Here is a 25,669-nt window from a genome sequence, read left to right as displayed (position 1 = left end):
ATCATATAGTAAATTTGATCATTGCTTTTTCCTACTACAAAGAGTGCTGCTATGAATATATGACCTACTTGAGGCATATCCCTAATAATCAGAATCTTGAATCAAAAGTATGAAGGGCTTAGTGAATTTTCCCACACAACTCCAAATGACTTACATAAACCAGAATGCCAATTATTAATTTGCAAGATATTGATCAATCACATTGAGTTTTAATATATTACAGGGATAAATAGCATACTTGCCTTCCCACAGTATCTCCAACATTGACTATTTCTATCTTTTGTAATTGGCAATTTGATGAATGTAAGGTGAATTCTCAGAGTTCTTTTAATTTACAGGTTTATCATTGTCATCATCATCATCATTATTATTATTTGTATTTGTATTATTTTAATATGATTTTGATAGTTCAAAATTCTTCTTTTGAAAACTGTATATTCATATCTTCTAATTATTTATCTACTGTAGAACAGTTCTTTGTTTTATATACTTGTCTCCGTTTCTATGTAGCTTAGATACTATCCTTTTATCTAAGATGTATGATATAAAGGTTTTTCCCCCCATTTGACATTTTCTCTTCTTATCTTTATCATACCTTCTATCTCTTGTTTAGTTTAGAATTCCCCTACCATCTCTATCCCCACATAGTTATGGAGGAGACTTCCTTCTGTTCTCTAACTTTTATATGACATAATTGTAATATTTAGATCACACATCCATTTGGACCTTATTGGTGTATGTGGTATAAGATGCTTGCACCAACCCATTTCTAGTACACAAGTCTAAGAAGTCTAACAAGTTGGGTTATCTGGATCCTCAGTAAATTAGAAATGGTGGCAGAGAAAAGAAAGGGATAGGAAAGCTTAACTGCCAGAGAGAATAAGTACGCTGACGTTAGTGAAAAAATGGAAGCCAACAGCTACAAACGCAGTAAGAAACTATAAAAAAGAAAGCCCAGAAGTCTAGAGGCAAGTAGTCATACTTGTCCCTGAAGGTAACTCTGAGTATTAAAACTCAGTGGTCTAATCAAGCAGTACAGTCAGTAGGTATTTTGCAAATGAATGAATAGTTGGCATTATATAAGCCATTTGTGAGCTTGGTAACTGTGAATCAGTCTACCAGAATCTGGTCATCTCTGAGTCAGATAATGAAATCAACTTCTACCTGCAAAGACAATGGAAAAGACCTTTGACTTAAGGTGACCATATCAAGAGACTCTTTACCATCATCTCTTACCTGAAATATGGGTGGTTCTTATTTGGGATTTACAAGTATATAATTAAAAAGTGTGTATGGGAAGCAAATGTATTCCACCTTGGAATCTCTCATTACTTTATTTTAACGTGAAGGCTGTCACTCCTAGGCCAGACCCACATCACTTCTCACCTGGGTCACTGTGATAGACTCCTAAGCAATCCTCTTCCTACAGCTGTTCCCCTTCTAAACATCCTGGCCAAATGTACAACCCTAATTAAATCAGTCAATTGATAAAAATATGGATTTTTCTACTATCTATCTGATAAAGTCAATTTTTCTTGATTTAAGAATATGCACATTATTTCACCAGCCTTAGCTCATATCATTCTCCTTCATATATTCGTCTGTACTCATGCTGGACCACTCTCCAGTCTAGGAACATTCCAAACTCTTCTACCTCTATCATTTGGCTTATGTTATTCCTTAGAATGGTCTCCGTAATTAAATTCCTATTCCTCCTTGAAGAGGAGTTTAAATGTCACTGCCCTTCATGAAGCCACTCTGGATTTACTGTCAGATGTAATTTCTCCCTCTTCTGAAACTACATAGCACTGTTTTCAAATTTTTTAAATTATATTTATCAGTACACACACAGTAAATTCTAAATCATTCTTATATTTCCCTCAGGGCCCAGCATGGTACTTAGCACATAGGAAACATCTAATAAATGCCTTTTAGATATATTTGAAGACTAGTTTGGGAAGTCTGAAATAGGTAGCTGCAGTTTATACAAAAGGATTTGCCTTACAAAAATACACAAGCCTGAAGACATTTGTCCTGCTGTCTGTCTGACTACATCAGGATTACATGATTTGAGTTTGGGGGGGACCAAGAACATGGAAAAAATGCAAATCCATAACATGTGTTTACAATAGAATATTTCAAAGTCACCCTCTATCTAGTTGTATTGGGAAACTCAGCACTATAGGGTAGAAATCTTTGCCATAAATCTAAATACCTAGAGAGAACAGGGTCTAAGTATTCTCAAAGTAGGTTAGCTCAGCTGACATTGCAATCTTGTTACATCCTTGAAAAAAATGGAGGAAACTTTAGGAAAAAAAATAGAAATAATACATTACATAATGAAAGTACAGACTTGATTATTTTTAAAACCCTGGAATTAAAAGAAAATTGGCTAAAAATGAGTTCTAGGGACATATTTTGCAAAACCGTATTAGTTTTTTTACAAATGCATACAGAAACTGACCTCTTGTATACTGATGAAATATGATGATTAAAATGAATAAAAATTCATTTCACATGAAGGATATTTGTTTACAGAGCTCACTAAGTCCAATATGATAGAGGTATAATCATCTAGAAATTAATGAATGTCTAAAGAAACAAAAAATGCTTGTGGTACTTTGAATCCAGGGTTTAAAAAAAATTCTTGCCATTTACTATCTACAATACAAAATTTTAATTACTTGTTCTCATTATGCATCATCATGGTATGGAAGTGATTGCGGATTTTCTACATCTTAATAATTAAAAAGGCTTAGAATACAAGTCTGACAAACCATAGGTCTGGTTTTTGAGGACCAGTCTAGCTAAATGTGGAAAGGCTCAGTGACCAGCAGTTAGTAAATTTATTTAACCACAGCAACACATGAAGATCATCTCCTACAATATATACAAGGGGTGCAATCTGTGTTGGAGAAGACAGTATTCACAGTGACGGAATCACAGACCTTTTGGTGCACCGAAGAAAAGGTCTCATGGTTACTTGATATGTAGAGATAATGATAGGGATTGCACTTGATTTAATTGGTATGGGGAAGCCCTGGGTGAGGATGCCTTCTCTGCAATTCATAGTTGCTGAGAACACCAAAAGATTAAGTGACTTTTACAGGGTCATCAAGTCAGTGTATGTGAGAGGTGGGTCTTGAACCCTGGTTTTTCTGGCTTTGAGGCCAAACCCTTCATTTAAATGGATCCACTTCCACTTTGTCAGGATGTGAGAGCAGAAGTCTGTGACAATTTGGTCAGTGATACTGAGTCATATAGTTATGGCAAACTTACAATATTTATGCAATAGCCTCAATGTTATTGATATGGTTTCTTTCATATCATGGGAATAAAATATTAAAAGAGTTGCCTTCTCTCAGAATAGCTCTCAAAATGTTCTTTCAATTCCACTTTTAACTTTATAATTTCTCATTACATATAATGCTAAATAGTTAAAGAGTTTTGAAAGTACATTAAGATTTTTTGTAAGAGTACTTGAGGTACTGTATATGATATGTCTATGTGTATGATATACTCATATGTAAGCATACATGTTAGGTGGTGCAGTAGATAGAGCACTAGACCTCAAGTCAGAAAAATGAGTTCAAATCTAGCCTCAGACACTTACTAGCTGTGTGACACTGGGCAGGTCACTTAATTGCACTATGCCTCATTTTCTGCATTTGTAAAATGGGGCTAATAATAGTACCTACCTCCCCAGAGTTGTAAGTGAAGATCACATGAGATAATATTTGTAAAATGTTTTACTAACCTTAAACCCCAATATAAGTGCTAGCTTGTGTGTGTGTGTGTGTGTGTGTGTGTGTGTGTGTGTGTGTGTGTGTGTGTGTGATATAAGCAAGGGAACATGGAGGAAGATCAACTTGAAGATGCACTATATAGAAGCAAAATTCAAATAAAGAAACATTTTCAACATATACTTCTAATACCTATATGATTTACAGAAGCACTCACTTCTTCACTGATAAATTTCCACTCTTGTTTCAGCTCTTCACAGTACAATTCCCATTCTTTAGCATTCTCAAGCAAAGTCAGCCATCTCTCCCACAGGGCTGACACAATTTTGAGCAGACATATGCTGTCATTTTCTGTACACATAAGTCTCAAACATCTGAAGTCTTGTCGTAGCTTCATTAGTTCTTCCTGAGTTGAAACAAGATGTGCTACAAAATTCTTTAAAAAAAAAAAGCAGATATTGGTGACATTCCCCCTCTTAAATTTATAAAGTCAATATTGAAAGCAAATTGGAATACAATTAAAAACTTAAATTTTAAACATTTCCTATACATTATAGGATCAATTACATTGTCCTTTTAAAGCTCCATCTTTCAATAAAAATTAAAGAATAATTTCTGAGATAAAGGAAAAGGACTGAGCCCTCAAATTCAATTTTTGTAATTCAGGAGTCTCTATGTCTAATGATGGATGCCTAGTTGAATAGGGCAAGGCACTGGAGTTGGGGATGGAAAGGGATCAAATAGGAATCTAAAGAGCACAAACTCAAAATCCAGGCAAGGTTGTAGTAGAGGCTTTTCCTGAGCAGTGAAGAAAGCCCAGGGATTGAGACAGATATGGGCAGCCAGTTGTAGGAATGAAGATTCAAGTCAGGAACTCAGGACCGTATCAGGAGGCAAGAGGTAGGAAGTGTTGACAGACTAACTCAACCTCTCTCTCCCTGAATCATCAGCTTTTTACTGAGCCTGTATATATTCCTTTCTGCCTCCCTTTCCCCCAATTAATATGTCAGTGTCATGACTTCCTGAAACTTCTGTGCCCCTTTCCTGATGCAGTTACACTATTAAGGCTGTGGACTTTTGCATCTCAAAATATTTAAATTTAAATTTAAAATATTGAAGATGTTATTTAAATAGTATTTATTATGTTATTTGGGGCAAAAGGGGAGAATTAATAAGATATGACAGTTTGTATTAATGATAATTTTCCAAGGAGAAGCTAATCACGTGAGCATATTTTAACAGACTGGTTTGTTTTACATTTTGTGGAGTGGCCAATCTCCATCCTATGTGCTACACTGGTCACTAAGGCTGCATTTGCATTTTTATGACTCTAGAAGAGAAGATTTGGTGTCTTTTCATTTGTATTCTAATACCACCTACATCACCATATTAGGTCTAACTTATGAAAAATTCTACAACTGTTCAGAAAACTAAAAAACATTTTCAATAAAATCCTGAAGAAGACAACATACACATACATATACTATATGCTATATATATGCTATATGTTTACTATACGTATGAATACATTATATATACAGAAAATAATTCAACATGACTAAGAAAAGGATACAAGGATAATTTATAGGAAAATTATAATTAACCATATTAAAAAACCTACATAATTATTTCAATAAAGGAAAAACCTTCAAGAAAATAAAATATTAATGCATGTTAAAAAGCACAGACACAAGAGGACCTGTCTTCAATATTATCAAAACCATATATTTAAAAATAAGTTAGCATTGTTTACAGAGGAAGATTTTCTATTACAAATAGGAGTAAAACAAGAATACTCCTTCTGCTACTATTTGTCATTGTTCTAGAAATGCTACAGTAGTGAAAGCAATAAGAAAAGAGAACAAAATCAAAGGTATAAGTACTGACAAAGAAAAGACAAACTTGTTTCTATTTACAATTGACACTGACATTGAGAAAATTGGGACAATGATTGCAGTAGAATAGCATGATACAAAATAAATACACAAAAATAATCAATATTTCTGTGCAGTACTACCAAAACCCAGGAAAATGATAATAAGAGAAATCACATTTAAAATAATAACAACATGCATAAAGTACAAAGGCACCGACAAGATTCCTATAAATACAGCTGTAAATTACTGTTTGCAGAACTAATGGGAGACAAAAAATTGTAGAGTTGACGACAGGTCATTGTCAGGGTATTCCAATGTAATATTTTTTTTAAAAAAATGATACTACTTAAAAGAAGTTATACATTTAGTACTATGCCAGTTCAATTACCTATAGGACATCATAGAAAAAACAAAACAACAACTAATTGATTTAGAAGAATGAAAGGTCTCTCAAGGTACATCAATTCTAGGGTACAAGTGAAGAAGGGAGAGCCCTGCTAATTCAACACAGGTTTATTAAGCATTACTTTGTGTCAGCCATTGTGCTAAGGCTGGTCTTAAAACAACAAAGTGAAACAGTTCCTACCCTCAAGGAACTTACATTCTATTTGGAAGAAATAACTTGGGTATGAATAAGTGCATAATTTCATAAAAGTTATTTCTGAGGGACCAATATTAAAGGCATTTTGTTAACAATGGACCAGGTATTCTAAAAGGTATTATGTAAGAAAGAAAAGAGTGGAGTAGAGAAATGGCTAATCTACTCAAAATTATATTATAAAGCAATAATCATCACACCTATTTAATACTGGCTAAAATATAGAAAAGTAGATAAATATAATAGACAAATAGTAGTATAACAGTTTATAGTATATAATAGCATAATATAATAAAGTAGATAAATAAAATATAGAAAAGTAGGCTAGGTAAGCAAGAAATAGAGGCAATATAAAATAATAGTCTAGTGTTTTATAAACCCCCAATCATAAATTAGTAGGGGAAGGACTGCCTCTTTTTTTTTTCATAAGAACTGATGGAGAAACTGGAAACCAGTTTGAAAAAATTAGAATTAGACTAACATCTTATATCATATACCACAAATTCAAAATAGTACACAATCTGACTATGAAAAATTTTGTTATTTAAAAAATGAAGCTAATGAGATCAGGTGCCTTTCACAACTATGGGTAGGTGACTTGAATGAATAAGTATTAGATATCATAAAAGAAGAAGTAGATAAATGTGATTATATAAAATTTAAAAAAATTTTTGCATTAACAAAATCAATGGGAAGAATAAGAAAAGAAACTATAGAATATGGAGACTATTTGTATCAAATTTATCTAATTAAGGTCTGATATCCAAGATATGCCATATATTGATAAAAATACATTCACCTAGCCTAGACTCTGATATACAGGCACACTAGATACTTCAGAATCCAACATACCTTGCTCTGTTCCAAGCGTTCCAAAGCTTCTCTGTAAGACGTTGGCTTTTGAGAAATGGATTGCTGAAGTCCCTTTTCCACTTTGTTCAAGTTGGCACAAATTTTTTGTTTGATATTATTGTAGCTTTCAAAGCTCTTTAGGCCCCTAAACATACAGAGTTGTTAAAGAAAATGAATTCATTGGGGAAAAAAAAGAAATTATTTGTGATGTTTAGTCGTCAAAAACTTAACAATTTAAGTCTTCTCTAAGAGTTATGGGACCTGTTCCACAGCCTTCGAGGAAGTATGTTTCCCAATGACAATAATCGTTTTATGTGATAAGAATCCCTTGTTTCCTCACCCCACTCAGTTCTAACAATGAAGTTAAATACTCCGGTATACACAAATTTCAAACACACGTCTTGGTTTGTCACAGATATAGTTGAGCTCTAAGCTCCAGCTCTAAAATTCTATAGTTCTGTGATCCTATTTTTAGCCATACTGAAGCTATGACTTATTATACTTTATTTCTATAATTTTTTGTTTCTCATTATTAAACATATGTGTACATATATATACATACATACATACATACATACATATGCTTACATATATATTTAGTTAGTTCCGGAAACACTGTGTTCATATTGCTATAGAGTAAGCTAACAAACATCAATCATTCTGCCATTTCCAACAAGCATTTATTAAATGTCAATCAAGTATAGAGGATATAAAGGAAAAAGATGAAATAATCCCTGCCTTCAAGAAGCTTGCATTCAATTGGGGGAGGGGAGAACAACATGTACATGGATAAGCGCATTTTTAAGGTTATGTAAAATAAATACAGAATCTTTTCTGGGAGGGCAATAGCTGGGGGGAATTGAGATAGACCTTGATAGTGAACGATACATTAAGCTGAGCCTTGGAGGAATTACGGATTCAGGTAGGGAAGAGCATTCCAGGCATGGCAGATGCTTGTTCAAAGGAACAGAGACAAGAAATGGACTGTCATGTAGGAAGAGCATTAAGTAACCCATCCTGGCTGGAACATATATATGTGAAAGGGAGTAATGTGCTATAGAGGCAGCTAGGTGGCTCAGTAAACAGAACACTGGGCTTGGAAACAGGAAGACTCATCTTCCTAAATCCAAATGCACCCTCAGACACTTAGTAGTTGTGTGACCCTGGGCAAGTCACTTAACCCCATTTTCCTCAGTTCCTCATCTATAAAATGAGCTGGAAAAGGAAATGGCAAACCACTCCAGTATCTTTGCCAAGAGAACCCTAAAATGGGGTCATTAAGAGTGAGACACGACTGAAACGGCTGAACATCAGCAATGTGTCATAAAGCTGGTTCGGTAGGTTGGAGCCGAATTGTGAAGAAATTGGTATATCAAAGAGAAAAGTTATGAAGCCCACTGGGGTTCAAAAGCCCAAAGCTTTTGGATTGGGAAGGATTACATCATCTGAAGGGTACTGGCATATAAATGAGGTGAAAATAAAAGAGATGAAGCATTTTTACATGGTAGAGTGGTTCATAAAAGCTCAATATATTTACATAGTGTTTTCCATATAGAATTAAAGGATTCAGAACTGGAAGACTTTAGATCACATAGTCCGAGGCAGAGGTGATGGCTCATGGGCCGCACGTGGCCCATAACACTTCCCAGTGTAGCCCAAACTAGATTAAAATAGACTAGGGAAATATTTGTCAAGATAAACAAAAATACAATTATAAATAGATAATGTTAATATGTAGTTTTCTAAGTCAATATGTGGCCCACAGGGATCCTTATGTTTGGTTTTGTGGTCTCCATTTCTATTTAGTTTAATATCAGTAGTCTAAGGGTTTTTAATCTTTCTGATGTCATAGCACCCTCTGGTGAAACCTATGGGCCCTTTCTCAGAATAATGTTTAAATTCATAAAATATAATACATAGGATTTGCAAAAGAGGCCAATTATATTTAAATCATTATTGAAAAGTTTTTGAGTTTAAAAAAAAGTTTGAAAAATATATTTTCAGTTTACAGATGCCAAGTTAAGAGCCCCTGATCTAGATAAATCCCATTATTTTGCAAATGTAGAACCTAAGATTCATAAAAGGGAATTTATTTAACAAAGGTCACACAGGTAGCAAGTAGCAGAACCAAGACTGGACCACAGGTCTGCTGACTCCAAATAAATAAATATTTTTGAATTAATAAATTTGTTGCAACAGAAATTTGACTGAAATAATTTTCTTTATTGCACTCAATCCTAAGACTTCTTCCCAACATGACCTCATGAGTTCTCTAATATTAACATTAAGTAGGATCAGTTTTGAGTTATAATAGTATCTCCCATTTTTATAGTACTTTACCACTTCAAAGCACTTTACATACATTCTCTCATTCAAGCTTCACAAAAATCCTGTGAGATAGTACAAGAGGAAACTGAGACTCAAGGAGCTTAGGTAATTTGCTCAAAGTTACAGAACTAGAGGGTGGCACAGTCGAGACGTGAATCCAGATTTTCTGGCTCCAAGCCCAGTGAGCTTTCTACCAGATCATGCTGAGTTGCCAAGAAAGAATGAAAGACTCATAAAAGGTCTGCCAAATGCTATACAGAAATGTGCATGCCATCACATTAAAGTGGCAAAGTTCAAGATATGCAAATAGTGGCAGTAGATACAGTTAGCATCTTAACTGGTAAGTATTTGATGCCAATAAAGTCAATTAGTATTTCTATTTTACTTAAAGGAACAGAAGGAAGTGATCAAGGATAGCATAATATAGTAGAAAAAGAAAGGGACTCAGAGTCACAGGACCTTGGGTCTAATCCTGGTTCTGCCAATTACCACCTATATGTGTCTGGGCAAGGCTTATTTAGGTCTTGCCTTGCTCACTTGGAGGCTTCTATTGCACTGTCAGGGCTTCTCCACCTGAAATATACCATCCTTCTAGTTCCCCAAGTTCCTCTTTATGTGTGGTCCTTCTCCTTTAGAATGTAAGGGCTTTAAAGTCAGAGACTGTCTTGCCAGCTTTTATTTTTAACTTAACATGGTACCTAACACATAATGAGTGCTTATGAAATGTTTTATCTATTAGGTCAAGTTAAGTGACTCAATTTCCACATCTGTAAAATAAAAGTTGGGCTGATGAGCTCTAAGATTCTTTCCAGTTATAAATCGATGATCTTTAAAATGATAAAAAAAAACCAATAATAATTAGTCTCCTTGAGAAAATACCACCTACCTCTCTAAGTCAGCTTTCTTTGTTTCAGTTGATTCCTTGACCAAGGAGTTAGTCTTGATAAGTTCACGCAATACATTCTCAAGCTGCACTCTGGCTTTGGGACTGGTTATGTTCTCCAGCTTTGAGGTAAGATTCTTTAGGTCCACTACCAAGGCCTCAAATTCCTCTTGTTTCCCGTCAGTCAACTGTTGAAATTTCCCTAGATTATCAAGATCTATTTTACGTGAATCAACAGTGGCTTCAAAGGAATTAATGATCCCAACTGCTCTTGTGACTGCTTCATTGTAATGTTTCATGTCCTTCAAGGCTTCATCAAGGATATTCTACAAGGTACAACAAATCATATGATAAAAATAAAAATTATAAAACATCTTAGATCTGAATGGTAAATAGATATTAATGCTAAAAGCAAGACTTACCACAGTATATACAACATACCAAAAATAAGATCTTTCCTTTCTCTGCCAAATCCAACCTGTCACATTACATTGCATTGATAGAGCACTGTATGGCTTATACATTTCTTTTATACCCACTATCTCATTTATTACTCTCCCATTTTTGAAGGTAAGAAAAACAGAGTTCTCAGAGGGTTGTTTGCCCAATATCACAAAGCTAGTACATAGCACAGCTAAGACATTACCCGGTACTAAACATTCTACTATACTTTTCATGACCGTCCCTTAGCTTACAAATTACATGCTGCATTTCTAATAATATGGGCCAGCTAGGTGGTGCAGTGCATAGAGTGCCAGGACTAGAGACAGGAAAATTTATCTTCCTGAGTTCAAAATCTGGCCTTGGACATTTACTAGCTAAACTGATCCTGTGCAAGTCACTTAACCCTGTTTGCCTCAGTTTCCTCATCTGTAAAATGATCTGGAGAAGAAAATGGCAAACCGTTCCAGTATCTCTTTTTATCTTTGCCAAAAAAACTCCAAATAGGATCACAAAGTCAGACATGACTGAAAATAATTGAACAACAATTGAAATTTCTAAAAAAGTTCAGCAAGAATAATATTTTATAGAATTTGTGAAAGTTATTTGTACAATAATGGACAGTTCAAAAAAAATCTCAGTGTTTCTAAAAACAAAATTTCCAGCATAGAATGTGATTTGGTCACCTAACATGTACATTAAAATAATCTGGTGGGTGTTTTTAGTATTTTCCATATTGGATTGAGTAATGGATTTATGAACTTGGGTAAAGTTTCTTCATTTATACATACATCTCTTTTAAAAAAAATAATTCAACTTAAAAATAAAGCAATAATAATAATAAAATATTAAATTTATATTTATATATGATATAATTAATTTTTATTATATATAATTAATTAATCAATATATAATTAATATATTTATATATTACATAAAATAATAAATTTAATAATAAAATATTAAAATTAATCCAATAATTCAACAAATATGTATTTGGCAACTATATAATGCATTTGCCTGGAATGCCCTCTTTACTTTCCTTCCTCTGATAACATCCTTTTTTCCTACGGATGAACACTCTCCAAGACCCACCCCAAATTCAAGCTATCTCATGAAGCCTTCCCCAAATTCCTCAGCTGAAACTGATTTGCCATACCTCTAATCTCATAATATTTTATCTAACCTTTTCTACTTACCATAGTCTAAATGATATGTGTATCTGGATATATGTATTATGATATAGAAGTCAATACACTAGAAAGAGCACTAGATAGATGGTCAGGTGGTGCTCTTTCTGATGCTGGTGGGCATCATCTTTTCTTACTCTACACCCTGATGTTCATGATCCCTATCAGAACAGGTGTAGGACCAATGTAGATTATTTGTTTTGCCAGGATAAAGTTGGAAATCACATTTCTGGATCAACTAGTTGAAGAATTGTAATTAAATTAATATAAAATCCAGCCTAGTGAGGTTTAAATAGGAGGAAGAAGGGGATGTTGTTTTTCAGTTCTGTCTAATTCTTCACGACCCCATGGACCATGCTGTCCATGGGGCTGTCTTGGCAAAGATAATGGAGTGGCTTGCCACTTCCTTCTCTGATGTATTAAGTCAAACAGGTTAAGTGACTTGCCAAGAGTCACAGAGCTAGGAAGTGTCTGAGGCTGGATTTGTACCCAGGTCTTTCCTGACTCCAGGCCCATGCTCATCCACTGAACCACCTAGTTGCCCTAGGGAGGAGGTGGTGGTGGTGGTGGTGGTGGTGGTGATGGCGCTATCCTAACCCAATTTATTGGCCTTCCTTTAGCCATTGTAGCTTTTCTTCATATATAAGGGAGGTCAACCTTCCTAAAAGGCAAAACAAAGAACTATAACCACCAAACTAGACCTAATGAATTGTAAACAGATGCATCAAAATCTTATGGAGAAATATACCTTGCGTAAAGCAATGCCTGCATTAAATTGCTTTTGAAGATCTTCAAATTCATTCAGCTTTGTTTCCAAATCCCTGGTTTCATGAGGGTTATCTTCTTGCCTTGGATATTCTTTGATGGTTATAGCTTTGATATGACAAAGCTCAGCCATAACTCTTTGTTGAAGAACTTCACAATTATCCTTTTCTTCTTGAATATGTTTTATTTCCAACTCCACCTGTAATGGCTGTTGCAACTGAAAATTAGCCTGTGTTAGAATATGCAACGCGTGTTCCAATTGGTCTTTGAAATCCTTTCCACTGACAGATCGGGGTTGGAAATTTTCAACCACATTTCGAAGAGATTTGTGCAGCTTGTCATTTTCTTCTGCAAGGAGTTTTATTTGTGGTATCTTTTGTTTGAAAGATTCCTTAAAGGTTTCATTGGCATTTAAGAGATCTATTGTCTCTTGGCACAAATGTGTAGCTTTTTCAACCCTTTGACTCAAAATCTGGGCACTAAGTAGACTACTTTCTGGAGGAAAATTGGGGTCATTTACTATTTCAGCAGTTTCTTTCTTAATTTGCAAAGTTATCATTTTCAGTTCATTTAGTGAGGTCTGAAGTCTTTCATTTTCTGCAACAACTCTCTCTAATTGTTCGGCCTTTTCCTGAAGTTCTGTTTTTATTTTAAGTAACTCTGCCTGTACTTTGTCAAGTTGTGAACTGTCCCAGTTGAGTCCAAGGCATTCACATATTTCTTTGTGTTTCATTAATTGCAAAACATTGGACTGAAGAAGAGAGGTTCTTTCTTTGAGCTCACAGATTTCTTCTTTAGTTCCCTGATTCACTTCCCCATTCAGTAGAAGTTCATGATTATGTATCTCGTCTAACTCTTGTTGTAACGTATTTGTTTTTTCTAAGAGTTCAGTGTCGACATCTAGTTTTTTTCTGACTTCATGACATTTATTCCGAACTAATCTTTGTATCCTCCTGGCTTTATTCTTAAGGTTTCTTAACTGATCATCAAGAAATACTCGTTCAAATACATTTAAGCACTTAGAGAAGTCTGTGGCCTCCTGGAGATAGGTTGAGATGACCCCCTCGGTCATCTGTAGTTCCTTTTGAGAATCTTTCAAAGTAACAAGCTGATGGTCCAGGTCCTCCTTTGAGAAGGTTGTTTTGGTCTCAGGGGCAATCAATACTTCCTTTCCTTGGAGAGAATGCTGCACTTTTCCCATTTTCTCAAAAAATGCCTTTCTCTCTTCCAGTTTGGACTCTAATTGCTGAGACATTTCAGTGCATTTTGAAACAAGTGCCTGGTTCAAGCTTTGCAATTCCTGTGAAAAAGTATTTAAGTCAGTAGCTTCACATTGGTTCAGATCAGGAATGATAACTTTAGTTTCCTCAACCAAAGACTCTATAATTGGCTGCTTATCCAGAACCACATCGTGCACAGACTTGTGTTTTCTGATCTGTGACACAATATTATCTGGAAGGAGAGCAGCAGTCTGCTCCAGGCCAACTAATAAATTATTAACCCACAGAACAGCTTCTTGAATCTTTTTCATGGTCGGGCAACTTTTCAACTGACTGTCCTTTTCTTCTGTTGATAGCTCCAGTGCTTCTAGCTGCTCTTGTAAATTATTTATTGCATTTTCCAATGTCTTCTTTTCTTTCTTTCCCCAAATTCTTTTCATCTGATGCTCGGCTCTCCCTTTTAAAAGTGAAAAGTTATCCTTAGTGACCTGAAGCTTTGTGGCTAAGGACACTGGGCCTTTATTTTCCCCTTGCTCTGATGGAGAGTTCAACTTTTGCTGCTGCTGCTGCTCTTGCAGTGAATTCTCCATGTCCCGGATCTTCCCCATCAGGCACTGAAGTTCATCCCATTCAGCGCCTTGTTGAGAATATTTCTTTTGAATCCACTGTTCCACCTGTTCCCAACAAAGCTCAAGTTGCTTAACTTGGCTTTCTGCTAACTTCTTGTCCATGTCACTTAGCTGACTCAATAAGTTTGCCTGTTCCTCTTTAAATTTGTTTAAGGAATCTTTTTCTTTATGTACTGACTCCAAGCATTTTTCTAATTTCTTCAGATGTTGTATGCTCTCCAGAGAGGCACTGCCAAAAAAAAAAACACAACAAAATATGATTGGGGTCATTAACAATGATTGTACAACCAAGGAGTATAAGGGGCTACACGAGCATGCAGCTCCTCTCTTCCAGTTGGCTAGCCCCTTAATTCTATTCCCAAAGATTGTCAAATAAAAGGTGGTGGATGTAAATAGTGTAATTCAACACTAACTTGATTTTTATTCAATAAAACTCTTTTTTCAGTTGATTTGTGTGAAGGACATATATACAATGCTGCAAACTCATTGAGTCTTATTTTCCTCATGCCATGTCATTCCCTGAAGTTAAAGGTTAGATGAGTCTCTCTTTCAGAACACCAGGGGAAGCTATTATTACCATGCAAAGGGACTTAAAAGCACAAATTTTGTCTCTCTCTGTTCCTCTCTCCTGCCAATCTGCTTCCAAAGAATAGTGGAGGTCACTTTCCCCACAAAACTTTCAGCAGAAACTACTGTACATACAGAATAACTATTCAAACACAGAAACTTTCCAAAGTACTAAAGGATGGGTTTGTATTAAAAAGGAAACCTATTCTGTGCTCTTGAACTTACACTTTTGTGCTTTCTTTTTCCATTGATAATGCTTTCATTGATGATTTGACAGACAAGAGGTGTTCCTGGAAATCTTTGATAAGACAGTATTGTCTTTCCTTAACCTCCTTCAAGGTAACCAGTGCCTGAAGCAGTCTGTCCAACTGGTCTACTGAATGTTGTACATTTTGGACATCCAGAGTGCTGATTTCTGTGTTACTGGGCAATATGATGGACTCCCGAGATCCAGTGTTGGTTTTCTTTGCTTGCAATTGCCCATACAACACCTAGTTTCAAATCAAGCAAACAAAAGGAAATAAAGACACTCCTCATCGAAACATATGGGCAGACTGGCAAATACACACTCACGTTGTCTGAGAGGCTGCAGATGTTTTCTAGGTGTTATTTCCTTAATTCGTTATTCACACATAGCACAGCTGAGGCACTGGGCAGTTTAAATGGTTTATCTTTTGTGAGAAGAACCTACACTCGATTGCTGGCATAATGTTGAATTTTCAATTCAAGAAGGAAAAATTATTAATTGCCTACTTATGTGCTAGCTACTAGGCTTAGGTGCTTGGCATACAAAGGAGAAACAAAGCAGTTTCTGCCCTCAAGGAAGTCATACTCTGTTATTCTTTTTGCATTCTATTATTATTCTTGCTTGCCAACAGATTGCTTAAACAAGGATCTCTTCTGCTTTTACTAGCCTGAACATAAACTTTCCTGCTTTTTCTCTCATATATATTCACAATTAAGTACGCCTTGTTCAAATGTCAGCATTATTCACTTTCACTTGATTAAATAGTGACAACAACCCAGTAGAGGCTTACACAATACCTTATAGAACTATAAAGAAAGTAAAACAGGGACTAAGAACCTAGTCCTGCTTACAATTAAGTGGCATAAATGGTATTTTTCAAGACCAAAAAAAAAATTACACAGGAAAAAGGAATGATACAGGTCAGTATACCTGAGCTTTGTCATCAAATGAGTCTGTTTTTAGTTTTTTACTGAAAGAAGAAGCCACCTGATATTCATTAGCAGTACCCTTCTTTTAAAAAAAAATGGGCAGATTTACATGACGTTCTGATTTGTGCCTAATTATATATTTACAAAATAGATTATCAGGCAAAGGTTAAATAAGACTTTTCACTTTATGCAAGTATTTTGGATGATTACCATATATTGTATTGTACAAGATAAACGATGCAATCATGTAGTCAGTGTTCTTCATATTTCCATACCTCTATCTCCTTTAATTGTTCATTTGCTGAAATAATATCCAATTCTAAAGGTTGATTTTGCAGCTCATTGACTCTCTGCTCATCTTCAATGTTTTTCATGCTTTCTTGAGCTTCAGGAAAAAGTTGTTTTGACAAAAGCACTTCTATACCTGAATTCTGAAAACATAAAAAAGATAAATCATTCAGTGTTCTACATCTAAAATGCAACACTGATTTTTATTAAAATATTCAACTATGCTTATTTTATTATTTGAATGGTAACAACAGAATAAAGAAAACTGGGTGTTTAAGTAGTTAGTGCAGATTACTCCCTGAGCCACATTTATTACAGCATTCTCTACCCCAGTGTTCACCAAAGAACTGCTGATTGACATTCTAGAAAATATACCAATTCTTTCTGATAAGACTGTATAGGGTATAGCAGGCAGGGATCATATCTTTTTATCTATTTCTCCTGGTATCGACCTATCACAAGTGCTTTGTACATAGGTGTTTAAATGCTTTGAGAATTGATTAGTTTAACAATATACTAGGAAGAAACACTTTTAAGGGAAAACAAGTTTTATAGAAGAGAAAAAAATTAACGATGTACAACTAACATATACTGCAACAGTCCATAGTATTTTGCAAACAGAAGAATTGTAATAAAATGTAATAAGATGTACAAATGAATCAATGTAGCACTTTGACTTTATGTCACAAGGAATGAAAACTTCTGTCATTAACCATTCAGCAGCAAGAATTCAGGGAAGGGTAAGGGAAATGATGCATGGTTCTGAAGCAACAAGTTTTAATTAGATTACATTAAATTTTCATAGAAGTTTTAATTAAGAGGAATTGTTCCTGTATGCTTATTTTATGGTGTAACTTACTCAACTAAGAGACAGTGTACTGTAGTGGATGAAGATCTGGCCTTGGAGTCAGAAGAACTTGGGTACAAGTCCCAGCTCTGACATATATTGATACTCCACTTTGCATCTGCTGCCCTGCCTGGTTTCAACTCCGTGGAATAAGAAGTTCCCCCAGGATAAGCTCATCACTTATAAACTCAAAATCATGGCTAACTCAAGCCTTGATCTTTACCACCTCCTTCAGTCTCCTCTCCCCTCTGATTGGAGGGCTGGAGGGCAGAGTACCAAACTCCTCCCAATGCCTTCCTTTGCAGAGGTTAGAAACTGGATTCAACTCACTCTACTTTATATCTGCTGCCCCGTCTGGTTTCAGGAACAACATGATCTGGCATTGGGTACCCCCTGGCATCACATTCCATCATCACCCTTTTCCTGCCTCCTTTTGTGTGCTATCTCCTCCTTCAGATTATACATTCCTTGAGAGCATATACCTTCTGTCTTCTTATTAGTTGTATCCCCACACTTAGCACAGCGCCTGACACATAGTAGGAGCTTAATAAATGTTTATTGGATTGGATTGTTTGACCCTGGGCAAGTCACTTAAACTCTCTCAGTGCTCTAATCAACTCTTTAAGGTTATAAGTTGCAGAGAATATCTCAACTGGCATTGACAGAGGGAATTTCCTTATTGATCCAGTCGTTATCCCTAAGTTATTTCACTAAAGGATTTAGGTTAGTTTTTATGTCCAAACTACTTCATTAAGTGGGCACCATTACGAAAACACCCAATTTTAAGTTTTGCTTTTACTTTTTTTTTTAAACAAGTACAAAACCTATCAAGGCTCACTCTTATCTTTTCCCAAACCTGAGAATAAAACTTATCTCCAAGAAAGAAGCTAGTTCTTGTGCCACATAATTAGTGCTGGTTAAATAATTATAACAGGCACGGAAATTAGGCTTTATAATATATGTTTCTCTAAAAAAAAAGTGTCATATGGAATTCACAACTAAATGTTTATCAATAGGACCATCCCTGGGAAAAAGCAAATTGTACAGTATGCTGCTTCACCATTCCACTTTTATTTGAGTAACATCAAATTAAGATTACTATCAAGGCCAACCTTCAAGGAATAAATATTATACAAAGCTATGTGGAGAGGGTAGAGAGGGACAGTCCCACTTGGTTTTAACTTGATGATGTTGTGGGAGGTTTAGATATGAGTCTCAGCTCATTTCATTTAGTGCCAGCTAGTATCTGCTTGCTACCTCACAGAGTTATAGCCTAATTGTGACACTTCCCTCATGTTCCCCCTACCTCAATCCCCATAGATCATTGGTAAGTGCCTCAATTTGTCTTAATCTAGAAATGGTTCTTATTGTCCCTCTGATACCTGTTTGAAACAATCCAGTATCTGGTACATATACCAATCTATAATCATCTATTAAGCAACCACTACATGCCAGGCACTATGCCACGCACTATTTGGGAAAAAAAAGAATAAGAGGCAAAAGATAGTCCCTGCCCTCAAGGAGCTCACAACCTGGTGGTGGAGACAACACGCAAACAAATATTTACAAACAAGCTATATATAGGATAAATACATGACCCATATAGCCGTTGTCAGTTATACAGAACACCTTCAAAATTAAGACCAATTATAATTTCTAATCACAGTAAGTCAATTCATTATGCAAGTACATTTTTAGTCACACATATGCACATGTATATATACATACACACACACACACACACACACACACACACACACACATATATCATACTAGCTACAAGATGCAATTTAAAAAAAATTGTCATTAGTTGCCTCCCTTCCAAAAGTTGTATTTCTGATTTTCCAGAAATATCTATCATGTTGTCTCATGAACCTTTAAAATAAAACAACAGTCTTTTGGTTTTGCTCTTTTTGCTTTTGATTGATTGATACATGTGAAATTTCTTTAACTTTCACCACTCTGAAAAGTTTTGACACCTTTGGGGCTGACACAGATATTTTCCCTTGCACTTGTACCTCTCCGCGCCCACAATATTTTGTATAGCAAATATTTTCCAGGCACCTTCCAAAATACATTATTCTCTGAGCTTCCAAACTAACTAAACTGCTTTTTAAAATAAATGATTAACATGCTTGTCAATGCTTTTGTCAGTTTAGAATAATAGGCCCCCATGCTATCCTGACTCTTTTTAAGTTCTTAATAAGTATTTTATTAAAATTACATTTTTTCCTCCTACCAGAAATAAAATATATCCAACAAAAGAAATCAAATGTTCAGAGTTTTCTTTTTTCTTTTTCTCTAGCTATATTATACTGGCATTTTCACCAATTTAGATCCCAACATTAGTCTCCATCTTAAGAGACTCTTAGGAGCTATAGAATTGAAATATATGAAAAAGTCAATAAGCTATTAAAGAATAAGCAAGAAAATAACCCAATCTTGTGGAATGTAAATCACAGTAGGGGAAAAAAAGGAAAACCAGCCAGATGAGTTCTTTCTGTCTTCTTTTCATGGTCAAGTGGGACTTCAAAACCAACATATACTTACTACCTCTATCTCTGTAAATCGATCAAGAAGAGCTAAGAAGCATTTCACAGTAAATAAAATGAAAAATAATTTTGTACTAGAATAAAATCTTTACTGATATTTGGAATGTTTTGACCAATAGTCATCATTTTTCTGGGTAGGAATATCTTCTGTAGGCCCATACAGAAATATTTGATAATAAATATTAGGATTATAAATTGGAAAAGTTTTTAGAGGGGTGGAGAAAGAAATAAAAATTTCTTAAGTACCTGCTACTTAATACATTGTACCTACTGCAGCAGGCATTGTGCTAAGCACTTTATAAATATTATCTTATTTTATTCTTACAACAACCCTGGGAGGTAGGTGCTAGTATGATCCCCATTTTACAGCTGAAGACACTGGGGCAGATAGAGGTTAAGAGTCACATAGCTAGTAAATGTCTGAGGCCAAATAATTTGAACTCAGGTCTTTCTGACTCTAGGCTCATGCTCTATTCTTTATACCATCTAGCTATCTAGAGATAATCTCGTCCAATCCTCTCATTTTACAGGTGAAAAAAACTGAGGTTCAAATTGTCAAAATGGCTTATTCCACAGTACTCCAAATACTCAACTCCAAATCCAATGTTCCTTTCATTAAGTTATGCTGCTCAAAAGTTGGAGTCCTTAGTTTATAACCCAATATTTTAGATCTCTATTTTTTTTAATGTCAAAGTGTCCTGAGATTTTCACTGAAAGGCAATGATCAAATGATTGTGACTCTTACTGTTGTACCACAGCAACTGTTATAAACATAGTGAAATAAATGGCAGAAGAAGATCACCTGACTTTCTGTTAAAGAATTTTCATCAGATAAAACTCTATCATTATGTGTAACAGCTTCAGGCTCGGCTTCAACTAGTTTTTTTTCCCTTACTGAAAGGTCAGCATGCATGCATATTTCTGGCTTCCTGTGGGTTTTGTATGCATGTGTATGTATGTGCCTGTATGTGTGTACACTGTATATGCAAGTGTGTGCAAGTGCTTGAGTATATGCAAGTGTGTGCATGTATGAGTGTGTGTGTGTGTGTGTGTGTGTGTATGTGTGTGTGTGTGTTTTCCTCATAGAAAATTCCTTTCCTTGAAGTTTCTCAAAGAGATTGTAACTGGTTTTGAAATGCAACTACTTTTTTCAAGGCTTAAAACTCCCCTGAGCATTCTATAAATTAGTTTTTAGAAGCATAAAACTGAAAGCATATGCTTTGTACAGTCAAATACCAACCATAAGCTTTAAAAACAAAGAAAGGCAACTTTTACAACTACTTCTCTCATTAACTCTACCAAAGCACAGTTTAATTACATTATCAACTGGTGTTCCTCAGAAATTTTAATTTTCTTTAATGTTTTCACTACAGAATATGATTTAGCCATCTTATAAAAGGGTGGGAAGGGGGTCTCTTTTCCTATCAGCTCAGATTAGGGCCTTGGCTTTGTTTCCTGAAAGTTTCCTGCACACTACACCATTTATTCTGATGAAAGACAACACTTCCAGACTGCACACAGATAATCCAAAATGCAAGAAAATCTGTAATTCGCTATAATAATTGTTTAAGGTAAATTTCTTTCGCGACTTAAACCAATGCCTACTTGATTGAATTAGGATCCTGGTTTCATACTCATGCCTCCCCTTTTCATTTTTTCCCTCTTTACCCTCTCAAAAAGTTTTTAGATTTGGCAGTTACTTCTATGATCTAACAATGTGAAGGTCATTAATTACTTATGAACAGATTATTTGTACACACGAGGCCCAATCCAAGTCTAGTTCCAAGTCTAGGTGTGAATGATCTGTAGGACCCCTTTTTCCAAGGGTACATTGGAGCCAGTTGGCACTGGCTCATAAGAATACATTGTTAAAATTCCAATGTGTGGATCATTTATGCCTTAGAAATAGGCAAACGCTATGAATTGGGACTTGATTTATTGTTCAATTGATTTGTCTAAACTTAAGAAAGTGAGAAAGGAAATATTATTAATGCAGGTTAAACTTAAAAGTGTGTAGGGGATCCAGATGTTAAATATTTCCCAGCACACGCACGTTTCCTTCCTTTCTTTTCAGAAAACAGAGCTTCTCAAGTAGTTATTGGTTGGTATAAAGAACTGAATACTGGAATGGAAGTGAGGGAATCCAAGTTCAAGTCTCAGATCTGTGACTCAACATCTCTGGGCTTGTTTCCTAATCTAAAATTTATACTGGATTAAATAATTTCTAAGTTTCTTATGAACCCTAAAATGCTATGCCTTCATTATTTTAAGAACCTGGGGCAAAAATAAAAACTGCACCTATACCAACACTGTGTCAATGAATTAATACTATGCCATGACTTAGGTTTCTCAACTAAACTGCTTGCATCATTCATTTTGTACTTCACATCCTTTAACACAACACATAACTTTAGATGGGGAGGGGGGGAAGACATAAGTAAAGAGTCAGGAAGAAGAACAAAATGCAAATGTTTGAGCTACATGGCTGGGATTATGACCCAACTATTTCTTTTACCATCAAATGTATTTATAGAATTGCCAGTGCAGATGAAAGTACACTAGAAACACTTTTAGTTTACCTCAAAAATCGAAAGTGTTTTTCCAGTAACTGGTTCTCCTTGTTCTTCTAGCATAAAGCCCAGGAGTTGTTCCTTGCTACTCAACCACAGTTGGAAGTCTTGTATAATTCTCCTGTAGGTCTGATCATTTATGTCCATGGATTTTTCCAAGGATGCCACCTTAAACATCACAATTACAAATGTTCATAAAATTTGTTCAAAAGAATAAAAAAAGATTCAGACATTCTGACTGATAATTATACCCTATGACAAGGAAATTAAAGATGTAATTACACATAAAAGGCAAAAAAGCAATTATGCCATGTAAGTTGACATATGGGAAGGATAGGTCAAGAAAAATCACTCAAGAGATGCCAACTATAATTTTGCTCTATAATTTTTTTTTAAATAGTGGACCAGAAATGGAATATCTTGCCTCTATTTCCAACCTCTAATTCCTTTAAACTACCCTGCAGTGACAGAAAACAAGCAGTCCATGCTTTTCACTGCTTCACATTTTGAAGGTCTTTCATAGTGAGGAGGGAAGGATAGAAGGGCGTAGCTTTGGCAGCTTACTGGTATTAACAATTCCAGAGTTTATAGTTCCATATTCTTAGAAATCAGTCCGTATATACATTCTCAACCAGCAAAGGAATATGGCTGCCGCTTCCCCTTCTCAGACACTGTATTTCAGGATGCCCCTTTGTGATTTCTTTAAAGCTGCCTTTAATGCTTGGAAGGAAAAGGAGCAAAGAACAAGAAAAAAAAAAAGGAAATCTTCCACTGCCACACCCTCACAACTCATATCTTTAGAGTGGTCTTTAAACATGAAATTACTACAATGACTATGTTTCTGTCTTAAAGAGATTCTTAGGAGCTGTACAGTTCTAATGTCTATGGAATAATTTTTTAAATTATTGCTATCTTTTGTTTTTCACACCCATAATCATAATGCACTATCCATTCCATCTCTCCCTGCCACGGAGCTTTCCCTTCAAACAACGAAAAAGTTAAGCAAAATCAAACGTCACAATCACTGCAAGCACATTCCAGGGTGAATGTAAGTCACAAAATAATGACAACTGATAACATGACACAAAGGAAAAGAAACAATTCTAGGCCGTTAACTACTGAAATTATTTATAATAGTAATATAATATTCTAAATATTATGACAGTCAATATATTATGGTACAATACTGTACACACTGATTGGCAATCAAGTGCCAATATAAATGGCCAAGAAATGATGAATTAAATATCAAATTACTGTTTATTGTTGGTACCATATTAGTTTTAGATCTAACATTCTATTATGAGAGCTCTGGAGTGATGGAGTCATTTGTCTGTTATCTAAGAGCTAGTCTAAGTATAGAGTAACTCAGCATCAGAAGGTTAGTCATCAGAGGATTAATTTTTTTAAACACAAATACTTTTGAGAATGTAGATGAAGACTAATGCTTCTTCCTGAAGACTTGAGGGGGTAGGGTATGACAAGGAGTACTGTCCTTTAGCACAGACTTATTTTTTTTTTTGGCTCTGGTTGTCCCAAATAAAAGTGATTCCCATTGATCAATACAATAGCCTTCTTAGGAAAGATAAAATTGATTTGGCTTATCTGCTTGGAATCTATACTTACTGTTTTCCTGTGAGTAGGCATAGAGAAATAATAATTTTTGTCAGTGGAGTCAGTAACCATGGTGAAAAAAGTATGGCTCTATGGAAGTCGTAGTTTCAGATAAGTCAAATTTATGATCATAGTTGGATTACATTTTTAATGTGGTGTTTGCATACTTGACAGGCAATGTCTCATGGTGGATAAAGGGATGGTCATGGTCTTGGAGCCCAGAATACCTGGATTTATGTCCTGCCATTGACATATAATGGCTGTGTGACCTTAGGGAAGTCAAGTTTGCACATCTATAACATGAAGGAGTTGGACAAGATGACCTGCGAGGTTCCTTTTGGCTCAAAGTCCATCAGTTTCTCAGTTCCCTGGGCAATTCCCTAAAGTTATACTATGGACCAGTTACTGATCTGTAGAAGGTATTGAAAAACTAGGGATTCCTCAAATTGGTAGAATCACAGGTAGTCTGAACTGAATAAAATAAAATGTATTATACAGGGTGTCCCCAAAGTCTTAATGCAGTTTTCAGCTTTAATAGCTAGACTATTGTCTGAGGCAAGATTAGAAGCCAGGTCTTCCTAATGCCAATTCTACTGCTCTATTTACTAAGTCATGCTGCTCTTATTTATATTTTGCTATCAAAAGTACTTGGAGGGGTACATATCCTAAAATTTTATAAGCTGCTCAATACTGTCAATTCTAAAAATGTGATTCTGAATCAATGTTTATAAACATGAACACTGCATTATTGTTGTTTAGTTAATTAGACTAGTCCAACTTTTGGTGACCCCATGGACCCCAAGTGTCTATGGGATTTTCTTGTCAAAGATACTGGAGTGATTGCTGTTGTCTTTTATCAGGTAATCAGAGCTTAAGTGACTTGCCCAGGGTCACACAGTTAGGAAGTGTCTTAGGCTGAATTTGAATTCCGGTCATCCTGACTCCTGGCCTAGTGCTCAATCCAGTGAGACACCAGCTGCCTCTGAATACTGTATTACAAACACCTTTTTGGAAAGGTATAAAAATACTCACTTGGTCTTCAGTTTTTAGTGGCTCCTTTGTCTCCAGGTCTTCCAAAGACGCTTGGTCTGTCATTAGTTTTTCTTGGACAACATTTGGAATGATTGAGATTTGATTGTCCATCTGGTCATTCTTCAAATTATCTGCTGCAGATTCTTGCTGACTAAAAATCATGAAAATCAGGAAGGATGTTCATTTTATTACTTAGCCACAATTAAATTTAAGTTATTAAAAATTACAACTTTTTCAATTCTTAGAAAAATACATGCAAGTGGTATTTAGTCATAAGACTATTTAAAACTGTGATACAGAATATGCAAAATAACATTCCTCACAGTGACATATCTTGCTGAAGGCTATACCTTAAACAATCTTAAACTAATGTACAACAGTTATTTCTTTCATGGACACCAACTTTTCCTGGCTTCCAGAAGCTTCTTGGGTTTGACCACTCCTACAACTCCCATTAAATGCAGTCCATGAAAATATTTGAGAACATTTTAAAAAGA

At 35.3% G+C, this 25,669-nt stretch overlaps 1 protein-coding gene across 1 annotated transcript in view; it reads right to left on the bottom strand.

The window, feature by feature from the left end:
- SYNE2 (spectrin repeat containing nuclear envelope protein 2) overlaps positions 1-25,669 on the bottom strand; it is a 352,560-nt gene that overhangs the window by 191,451 nt on the left and 135,440 nt on the right. The window contains 8 exon segments of the mRNA XM_020986547.2: positions 3,961-4,179; positions 7,071-7,215; positions 10,285-10,607; positions 12,661-14,755; positions 15,319-15,584; positions 16,545-16,700; positions 22,536-22,694; positions 25,173-25,323. Of these exon segments, the coding sequence (XP_020842206.1) occupies positions 3,961-4,179; positions 7,071-7,215; positions 10,285-10,607; positions 12,661-14,755; positions 15,319-15,584; positions 16,545-16,700; positions 22,536-22,694; positions 25,173-25,323 (3,514 nt within the window).

This window comes from Phascolarctos cinereus, unplaced genomic scaffold (genome assembly GCF_003287225.1).
Source record: "Phascolarctos cinereus isolate Bilbo 61053 unplaced genomic scaffold, phaCin_HiC Scaffold_3;HRSCAF=262, whole genome shotgun sequence".
In the NCBI taxonomy this organism is placed as follows: Eukaryota; Metazoa; Chordata; class Mammalia; order Diprotodontia; family Phascolarctidae; genus Phascolarctos; species Phascolarctos cinereus.
This window is presented reverse-complemented; position numbering and strand designations above follow the sequence as displayed.